This window comes from Primulina huaijiensis, chromosome 4 (genome assembly GCF_012295235.1).
Source record: "Primulina huaijiensis isolate GDHJ02 chromosome 4, ASM1229523v2, whole genome shotgun sequence".
Taxonomy (NCBI): Eukaryota; Viridiplantae; Streptophyta; class Magnoliopsida; order Lamiales; family Gesneriaceae; genus Primulina; species Primulina huaijiensis.
Window position 1 is genome coordinate 17,571,379 of NC_133309.1, and position 11,069 is coordinate 17,582,447.

At 30.7% G+C, this 11,069-nt stretch overlaps 1 protein-coding gene across 1 annotated transcript; it reads right to left on the reverse strand.

The window, feature by feature from the left end:
• Positions 1–4,156: 4,156 nt before the first annotated feature.
• LOC140974927 (uncharacterized) lies at positions 4,157–7,949 on the reverse strand. The gene is made up of 4 exons (XM_073438418.1): positions 7,415–7,949; positions 7,075–7,254; positions 4,455–4,577; positions 4,157–4,315 (listed from the first exon to the last, which is right to left on the reverse strand). Exons 1-4 carry the CDS (start codon positions 7,904–7,906, stop codon positions 4,157–4,159), a joined length of 954 nt encoding a protein of 317 aa, XP_073294519.1. The 5' UTR covers positions 7,907–7,949.
• Between the last annotated feature and the right edge of the window lie 3,120 nt (positions 7,950–11,069).

Sequence of the window (11,069 nt, forward strand, 5' to 3'; positions counted from 1 at the left end):
CCCATAAACATTTTTAGTCGTAAAATTAAGCCCTCAACTAAATTTAATAATTCATTATAAAGCTTGAACCGAAGTCTCAGTTTTAATCCGAACCATCCCGAAGCTTTACCAAACTTTCACTATAGCCCCTAACCAACGCGACCAGACCCTGACCATCCATCTTAAGACCAAGACCGACCCCGTAGGACCCCACTGGACCATGCCTAGCGAGCCATGCACGAGGACGTGCATGGTTCTCCTTGATCGCGCACGCCCTATGGTCGCGCGGCCCCAACCGTGCGACTACTGCCTTAACCCTTGCACAAGTCACTCCTCACCCATCTGGGACCACCCTATAGCCCTTCTAGATCACCTGGATGCAGCCCAACCCTTGCACACGCCTGCACCTTCAAGAATCAAAGAAGCCTAAACCCTAGCCCCATGAAAATCCCTAGGTTCGAGCAGCTCTTTGCCCTTTTTTTCCAGCCTTTAATCGTGCATCTAAGGGTCCCTAAACACCTGTAAATCGAGCCCCTAAAATCCCTAACTTGGCAGCCCCTTCCCTTTAACAAGAACCATAAAGAATCATGCAAGAAAATCAAGTTTTCCTTGTATATACCCTTAAAAACGAAAATACTAAGATGCTTTTAGAATTTTCATGCAAGAACACATATCCGCGCATAATATGGTATGAATGATGAGAAAAGAAGGAATGAGACATACCTTTTCGTGATTCACACACGGATAAACAATTCTAAACACGAAGGGACGTTGTCGGAGAGACGGAGAAGACTTTTCTCCATTTTTCCTTTCAAAACCAACGTGGTGTGCCTTAATCATGAGTGTAGGGAGAGAAAACCATAGGAATCTTTAGTGCTTGAGGCATGTGATTGAATAAGGTAGAAAAATGGGCTCAATAACCTTAGTATAATAGGTCCATTAGAATGTAGGAAAAATATCTCGTTTAGAAAGTTTTTGAAAATATTAACTGAGCCTCCAAAACGTCATTGTTTTTGTCAAAAATCGATTATCGGTTTAAAATACGACTCTGCGTGTAAAAACATCTCAAAAGACACCATTTTCAAATTTTTCATATTTAATATACCATATATTAAATAATTAAAAATAATCATTTAATAAAAATACTTTTCTTTATAGTCCCCGATCTCCGTTCATCGGTCGCGTCTCGAATATCTTTTGAAAACACTATTTTATGCATTCTAATAAAAAAAAACCTACTTTAAACATGTAAAAATGCCTACCACATCTAACTAATGCAATCAAAATAATTTAATTAGGTATTTTCNGTTTTTGAAAATATTAACTGAGCCTCCAAAACGTCCTTGTTTTTGTCAAAAATCGATTATCGGTTTAAAATACGACTCTGCGTGTAAAAACATCTCAAAAGACACCATTTTCAAAATTTTCATATTTAATATACCATATATTAAATAATTAAAAATAATCATTTAATAAAAATACTTTTCTTTATAGTCCCCGATCTCCGTTCATCGGTCGCGTCTCGAATATCTTTTGAAAACACTATTTTATGCATTCTAATAAAAAAAACCCTACTTTAAACATGTAAAAATGCCTACCACATCTAACTAATGCAATCAAAATAATTTAATTAGGTATTTTCTATTTTTCCTATATTTGCATGCAGTTGGATTACGTTATTGTATTTTGGACCTTACATGTAGTGTTTCTCAACAACATGGACATGTCACCATTAGTCGTTGCAACTATCATTTAACGATCATTAATATCCTCTTTGCTTTTGCGACTTTAATTCTATACTTTATCAAAAAGCTTGTTAGACTATAGACTTTTTGTCATTTGACATATGGTAAGATCTTTTGGCAATATTTCTATTTTAAGCTCTAGTCGGTATTGTTGACTTGCAATATCCTTATGGGATATCTCAAATCTGACCGTTTGCAGTTGGGAATCAATGGTTTAAAGTTTGTGCACTACTTTAAATGCTTTCAGCTAGTCAACTTGAATAAAATAATTACAGAGGTTGGATGGCTCTGCATTATGAGACCAGTTGAACGTAGCCTTGGGACCGGTTGAACGGATATATACTGAATGTTGTTAAGTAGAACGGTCGAATACCTGTAGTAAAAAACAAACGATAGCTTGATCAAACACATCCATAAATAATTTCAAAACATAAACAATACATGAACCATTGAAAAAATAATAATATAATAATAACTAAAAAAATGGGGGTGGCCCAAAACAAGCTTGCCCGTCTAGATCCGTCTTCAAATGGGTCACTAAATTAATAATCTAATCTATCTATCTTTCATGGCAGGATAGGTTGCCTGACAGACCTGACCTGTTTGATAGCTATGACGAAATCGCAAGCTCTAAATTATTTTTAAACATATTTTTTTAATAATATTATATTTGAATAAAAAATAAAATTATTAATTTTTTATATAAATTAGATTATATAATCTAAAACTTGTTAATCAAACTCATGGACGAACTTTAAACATACTGTTTATCACGAAATTTAGGGGCGTGCCAAACTCGTGATCGTGCCAAAATTGTGAAATGATCCGACTTCTTTATCAAATGATGTGTGTCCCGATTCGACCGTTAGTTCTAATTCCCTCGACTACGACTTCAAAACTAAGAATTTGGTTGAAGAATGTAATTGAAATTACATAAAGAATCCAGTAACAACATTAAATCTTATTATGTTGTTATGTACTTGATCAAAGTTTTTATAAGGAATATTGGTTAACATATGGAATATTTAGAAGACTTTGCTACTGGAACTTGGAGTTGAAATGAACAGACATAAAGTTGACATAGAATTTTGCAGAGTTTTGTTGTAGCTTGTTGTGTTGATTTTTGTGGTTGCCTCTTCTGATTCTTTTCCTTGCTTTTTGTCACATTCCGCATCTCTCCACGATCTTTCATATTGGTAGTGGCTTTGACTCGTCGCGTCGTGCTTTTCCTGGGCCAACTGCAATTCTCATGGGCTTTCATCTGTTGAGCTTTTGCTTATGGGCTTCAAACTTTTGTGGGTCTGGATTATTTTTTAGGCACAACACATGCTTAGAAATAAATTTCGTAAGTCCAATCTAAATTGGTGAGCCAGCTTATAAGGTGAGCTCGAATTCTAATGAAATATATTAAAAAGAGACCAGATAGTAAACGAATCGAGTTAATTTTAAAAATATTGGTCAAACGCAAATATTTTCAAATTTTGAGCTCAAGTAATAACCTTCTAACCAGTCAAGTGCTTCAATTTATTTTTTATAATTATATATTATTTAAATATATTTCAAATCTTTCAAATATTTATTTTCAAATAATAATTATAATATACCATTAAATATTGTAATTTGAATGAACATTTGGTACAAATATTTCATTATATATTGGTATAATTTGAACAGTTTTTATATTCCTAAGTTTGATAATCAGACTGAATTTCATTTATTTTCTTATTTCGTATTTCATTTTTTTTATCCCCAATTTCTTTTAACTAAGTTTGATAATGAATTTCAATTATTTTCTTATTTCGTATTTCAATTTTTTTTTCTCCAATTTCTTTTGAAAAAAAATTAAGCGAAAAATTAAATTTATGAACTACTACTATACCTCGATCAACCCGCTTAGAATACAAAATTTACACCCAAAAAATAAAATCTCTTCCAACGAAACTTCCAAAACGTGAACTCGTTTTATGTCTTGAAAATATTTATTAAAATAGTTCACTATGACAGAAAATAAAGCAAGCGGATAAATTTTTTTTTTAAAAAAAAAAAAAAAAAAAAAAAACTTACANTTGTACCTGAAAAGATTGATGAACGTCTATTAATCTATTTGATGGAAGTATCAACTAAACTATGCATGCAAAACTCCATTTCGGATACTTGGTTTAAAAGTAATTCAAGTTTCCGATGAAACAAAATCAAGTAGATTTTCACATAAAGCATTCAAAAAAGTACTTAAATTTAGAATGCAAATCATAAGTTTTTTCAACACAAATTTATCATTTGAAAAGATAAAGTATGTATTGCAAACTTTGTGGATAAACTTTCGATCAGATGGGAACTAAAATGATGTTACAGGAAAAGGCATACACAGGACACCAACGCAGCACCACCCACATATGCACAAGCTTTCAAAAAAATGAGCATGCCATACAAAGCTAAACTACCTCTTGTGGCGATGGATTAGGCCAACCCTCTATTTGGATTCCAAAGGAATGCAAAAGAGAAGACATATTTTGGCATGCCATTTCCAGTTTATTAAGCTCCTTCCTAACTTCAGCGCGAATTACCTCTTTCAAGTTCATATTTTCCTCATCCTAGAAAGAAAGTGAATTAATCAACATTGATATAAAGATACAATCATCGTACAAATCTGGCTGCTATACACAACACAAAATATATATTAAGTGGACAAAGAAAAAGGAATTTTTTTTAAAAAAACAGGATCTTGCTAACCTTCTTTTGAGTACTTCGCATTTCCTCTATACGTTCCTTTTGTCTTCTTTTCATGTCCATCAAACGCATACTTTCAGCTTTTCTTCTCTTCTGCAACCGGCGCAAGTGTTGAGCTTCTTCAGCCTAAAAAAAACGTGTAATTATCTGCAAAACTATCTCTGTTGTGATAGTAAAACTACATTCACTGAATCACAAAGTAAGGTCAGATTAAAAAATGGACAAACTTCTTCAAACAATGTTAAGTAAATAGGATTTATCAAGAACGGGAAAAAATATTTTAACGCCCAAAAATTTTGAGGTGTTTAGTCAAAAATTAATTAAAAGAGTTGAATAAAAATAATAACAATACATTAATTAAATAAAATGAAATTTATTATCCTCAATATAAAAATTTAAATAAATTTATATAAAATACTAAAAAATAAAACATGCTTTTAAAATAATTTAATTAATCAAAAACAATATATATAATATAAGTAAATAACAAGATAATTTAAGAAAAAGTTAAATGGAATAAACATCATTTCAATAAAAATATAGAGTAAAACTATTTACGTTAGTAATAATCATAATAAAAATAAATAAATTAATAAATTAAAGATTAGATTTTTTAAACATAGATTAAAAGTATATAATAAATTTGAGGAGAAAAATGATTCTAGAAAATTAGAATAAATGACCTAAAATGAATAATTTTATACTATATCACAACATACAAATATATATTAAATTAATAAATAGAATAAGCTCATGTCTAAATATTATATTAATTAATGGAAAGTATTTATTATCTATTAATTTTAATAACAAATATGTGTTACAATTTAGGCCAACACTTGGCCATGTATACTCTCACCCACTTCATTTTCTAATATAAATAGACCTTGAGATGCATTTTATCAGATCAAAGTGTGAAATTCTGTGGGATTGAGAGAAAAATAGGATATTGGGAAGAAGCTAGAAAAATAAGTAGAAGGGAAATTGAGGGAAAAATAACAAATCATCTCCAAAAATTAAAAAAAAATTACAAACCAGCAATTTTTTTTACCCATAAACACTTTGGAGAAGGTGTATCAAGATCATCAACCAAAATTTCGAAAATCAATTGAAACCGTGAAGAACATTTCTGAAAATTTTCCAAGATCAATCCAGTTACTAGTTTGTGCTCCTTATTTTTCCTTCTTTTTTAATGAATTTTCCTTCAGTTTTAAAATAAAAGTTGTTCAAAATATTTCTTAGTTCACAGTGTGACCAAAATGTTTCTTAGTTCACAATGTGTCGGCCAATCATCAATCATCTCGACAGTCGCCGGAAATACTATTTTTTGTCGTCCAAAGTGAGCTTGACGGTCATTCTAGTTTTTCAAATTCTGCTATTGATCCGTTCCGAATTTTTAGAAGTGTTCGATATGAAAGTTGTAGGAAATAACAAGACGCGTCTCATGTAAAAATTCTAACAAGATGCATCTCATGTAAAAATTCCGGCCGCGAAGCTCTACTATGAGACAAAGAGTTTCATGAGTTTTCCGACTTCCAAACGATTATGCCTACTTTTAGGCATTTCTGGAAAATTTGGTAATTTTTGGACATGTATTTTAAATGTTATGAATTTTTAAAGTTTTAACACGGTGCAAGTTTTGTACAAAAATGAGTTTTAAAAGATTCCAACACTTGCTACTGGACTTAACCAGTTTCAAATCCCTCAAATGATATTTATAGAAATTATCTTGGCTTGAGATCGACAACTAAGGTGAAAAGTAAGCTACCGAGGTGAGGTTTTCTTATCTGTTTCTTCAATAATAAAGTTTATAAACTTTTGATTTATACATATATTGTATCGTGTTGTGCATGTCACAAATTATTGATCATATTGTACTGCATATTTGAATATCTGAATTTATTTGTTCTTGATTGGTTATCGATCGACTATTACCAATTAAATAACTGAATGAGTTGAGTCTGGCCAACGGTCTATGTACAGGACTACTAGTCCATTGGACAACGTGGCTTCAGCAAGGAAATGTGGATCCAATGAACAACAGGTTAAAAATCTAGTACATGGTTCATCTGAACAATGTGAATTCGGTTCGGAAATGTGAGTTCAACTTGGCTCGTAAATGATCAATTGTACGGATTCTACATGAATACATGGGGAAAAGTGCTACACCGAACGTTGATGGAAGTCACCTCTTTAACCTACGACCCTAAGCTACATACTTCAGAGTCCTAAACAGTCACTGCATATCACTTGACATAATAATTTCATAATGATTTATTACTACTGATACATATAATCTCATATTGAATCATTGCACTGATATATTATCATTTGATTTGTTAACTATATATAACCCCAATTTATTCCCTCACTAAGTCCCCAAAAACTTAACCGCTTTTTCTTTCTGTTTATTATTTTAAATTCCAACTACAGGATTTCAAGACTCAAAATAAAATGGAAATTGGGAAAATGAAAATGTTGACTTAGCAGTTAGCGACACCGTGACTCTACCATTGAATTCATATTTTTGTTATCTTTTATAAAATCAAGAATTGTACACGCTTCCGCTACTGCAAGTAAGATATAACGATGACATTACAATTCGGGGTTCAAAAATATAAACCTGGATTTTTAGCGCTTGTTGCCGGAAAGCCCACTCTTCCTCCATAGCTCTTTTGTATTCATCGGTTTCCTTAAAATTTTCTCGTTCACCAATCATACAGCTCTCCACAGAATCCATAGTGTGTTCATTTTCAGCTTTGTTTCTCTTCTGCAACTGGTGCAAATGTTGAGCTTCTTCAGCCTACAAAAGAACGAGTAAATCATCTCTAAAACTATCTCTATTGGGCAAGTAAACTACATTCACCGAATCACAACACAAGTTGAGACTAAAAAGAGGATAAAAACATATGTCAACGCTTTTCAGATAAGAGGATTTATACAAAACAGGAAACAATATAAACCTGGATTTTTAGCGCTTGTTGCCGGGAAGCCCGTCCTTCCTCCAGAGCTCTTTTGTATTCATCAGTTTCCTTGAACTTTTCTCTTTCGCAAAGCATACAACTCTCCGCAGAATCCACAAAGTGTCCATTTTCAGGATGAAAGTCGCCATCTTTATCCTCCTCTCCACTATTTGATACAGATTCATCCAGTCCAACTTTTGCATCATTAATATGTAAATTTATGTTTCCGGATAATGGTATAACATCAACTGTCCGCCTAATTTCCCTATGACACCCTTTCGTGATGCCATCTCTTGATCCCAATAAGGAATTTTGAAACCAGGATGACTCTCCAGAGACAGACTCGACTGCATCACTTGAAGGAGTGCAACTGCAATTCATTTGTTTACCTGGTAATGTAGAACTTATAAACGAAGATCTTACAGATGTTAAATTATATGTCTTCTCAAGACTTTCGGATTCATGCGAGTCACAAGATTCCAAATGCTCCATTTCATTAACACGTCCAGTAGCAGTAACATAGGACTCCCTGAACTCATGGGTNTTTTTAAAAAAATGAATTCATCAAGTTTATTTGAAATACTATTGACATTGTTAAAAAAAATATCCCTTCACTTATTATTATTTGAAATACTATTGACATGGTTAAAAAAAATATCCCTTCACTTATTAGAGGATCTATATATCTGTTGTGTTATTAGGCCATTTGTTTTAACCAATGTGAAAGTGATGTAATAAATACACTTGAGAAGTCATTTTAAAAAAAAAATAGTCAATTGGGGTTAAAAAAATATATACCCTTTTAACTTATTAGAGCATCTATATTGGTAGTGTTATCTATATGAGTCTTGTTATTAGGGCATTGGTGTTAATCAATTTGAAAGTGATGTTATAACACACATCGACAAGTGATCAAGTAAACTCGTTCATCCATCAACTATTGTAAATAGAAATCGTTTGAATATGATTTTAAAATATAGTAAAAATTATTTTGGTACATGAACTATTTATTAAATAGACAAATTAGTACGTCAACTATTGTAAATTGTTTAATTGGTACATGATCTAACCACAAATCCAGTTTTACCGTTAACATAAATTACTTTAAGCAAAATTATTTTTATTAAATTCAATTAGATACACATTTTTTATTTTCAAAATTATTTTATTTGTTAATTTTTTAAAAAATAGTATATTTATTCTTAAAAAATTATATTATCATAAATAAATATCATCGCATATTCATATATAATATATTTAAACATATTTATAAATATTTGAAGAACATGTTCGATAAGTCTAACAATGTCATGTATCATACCTAAATAAATTCCAAGCCCCAGATGGTATCAGAGTCATAGAAATAGTTTGGTTTATGATTTAGCACTTTTATTAAATCAATATATTTAACATGAAAGAAACTGTTCAAAACAGTTTAAATGAATAATATGATTTACAAGAGAATTTAGATTTATTAAATAAATGGACTATTTATAAAATAGAATCTAATATGGTATATAAATTAGGAACCTTTGAAAAATTTGGTTTCAAATAAGTAGTTAAAACTACATAATCATCGGTACCTCTTCATAATGAAGAAATGGTTATTAGATTGGTAAACAATAAAGATATCTTACCTCATAGGAAAAATTATAGATTTATTCATATTGGTTTAATTCAAATTGCCTTTAGACCTTTAAACTTAGAAGGTTTACCAGAAAGCTTTATAGCAGCTTTAAGAGATGGTAGAAATTTAAATTGGAAACAATATCTTATGAGAATAATTCAATCTAGTCTTGCTTATAATCCAATATATTTTGATGTTTACCCCAATTTATCTTTATATTTATCATATATAAATATATTAGCTTCTTTAACATTAAATGTTAAAACACATGGTTATAATTATACTTCTAGAACACAAGTCATATGTATCTGTTATCGGATTTATTATAAACCATTATTTACACTAAATCTTATGTGTAAAAGAATAGATAAAAAGTTAAATGGAAATATTTTAATAGAAACTAATTTTAATAAATCTAATATTATAACACATATATCTATAAAATGGGAAAAAATTGAATTTCTAGAAAACTGGATAATTGAACAAGATGTTCCTAGAAATACTATAATAAATAAAGATTTACAACAAGTTATACAAGATAATGAAGGATTTGTTTAAATACAGTTTAATAATGAACAAAGAAGATTGTTACCATCTTTTGTCTATGCTAGATCAAGATCTAGTCATTCTTTTATTTCACCTTTAGATTATATGATGAATATTCTACAAACATCCAAAGCCTCTACTTCTCAAATAAGAGAAGAGATAGAATTTTCTATAAAAGATACAGTAAAAAAAATTTAATTATTAATCAAAATAATATTGTTCATAAAAGTAACTTTCAAAAAGTTAGAGAAACTGATACAGTTTCAGATATGAATTTTACTATTTAATGGATAAAGAATTAAAAATTGATTTTACTAAAGGATCTCGTGCTAAAGCGAAGATCAATATAGAATTTTATCACCCCAAATGGGAATCTTTCAGAGATTGGTATTTTAAAAGTTTCTCTAAACAAAAATTTGAATATATTGTTATAGAATTCTATAAATATTGTGAAAAACAAAATAGATTAATACATTTTGTTCCTTGGTTTTTTAAAATATTTATTATAGATTATATTTCTATTCTTGAAAGAAATTATAAACTTTATTTTGGACAGATTCAAAAATCTGTTTATCCTCCTCAACAATCTTTTATTATAGAAAAAAATAATAAAGTTTTAAATTTTACTGCTTTTTCAAAATTATTTGATAATGATATATTACAAATAACTGTTAAACCTATAAATCAGATAATTGAAAAACAGAATTATGCAAATTTATATCTTCTGATAATAGGAGAAGAAATTGTTTCTCTCAAAGATCGCATTGATAAATAGAACTATATTAACTATCACTGATTTTAATATATCTATTCAAAATCATGTGACAAATAATATATGCAAACAAGGTTCTTTTTATGGATTCACAAGAGTTATACTTCTTTCGCACGTCATAAACATTGGACGATGTGATTTCCCTAATCCTAATTTCAATCCCCTCTCTCGAGTGCTAGATCTTAATTATTTAATCAATCGAATTATTGCCAGTAATCCAAAAGCATTAAAGACAAGAAATCACAAATAAACACGATGAATTAATTCAATGATAATTCAAAACTCCAATATCATAGGCTCGACCAAAACTACATCGATCTTTAGGAAATAAAATTAGTTCATACTCGAATCTAGATCACAACAAAACTGTTTGTAATCATTAGGAACGTAAAAGTAAAGAACCAAATTAAAAATTTGTTGAAGAGAGATGAAAGTGCGTCTCCGTATCCGGACTAAGCGTCTTCTATCTCCGTTCTTCGCATTCCGTCCTCCGTTGGCTCTTACTTTCTACTCCTCGATCGCTGATGTTGGCCCTGGAAAAAAGTCCTCCAACCTCCTTTAAAAAGCCCACGATGAAACCTAATAAATCTGGAATTTTCTCCGCGCGCATATGCGCACCCAAGCTTCCCGCATATGCCCGGAAGTCTCTGTCTGTGTGTTGGGCAAAGTTCTCTCGTGCGCACACTAGCTCCGCGCATATGCGCAGAATC

Excerpts from the sequence above, each read along its gene's own strand:
- LOC140974927 (XM_073438418.1), bottom strand. The coding sequence starts at position 7,906 with ATGGAGCATTTGGAATCTTGTGACTCGCATGAATCCGAAAGTCTTGAG. Across the intron at positions 7,255-7,414 it reads AACAAGCGCTAAAAATCCAG|GCTGAAGAAGCTCAACATTT; the intron begins GTTTATATTGTT and ends GTTCTTTTGTAG. Across the intron at positions 4,578-7,074 it reads AACAAGCGCTAAAAATCCAG|GCTGAAGAAGCTCAACACTT; the intron begins GTTTATATTTTT and ends CGTTTTTTTTAG.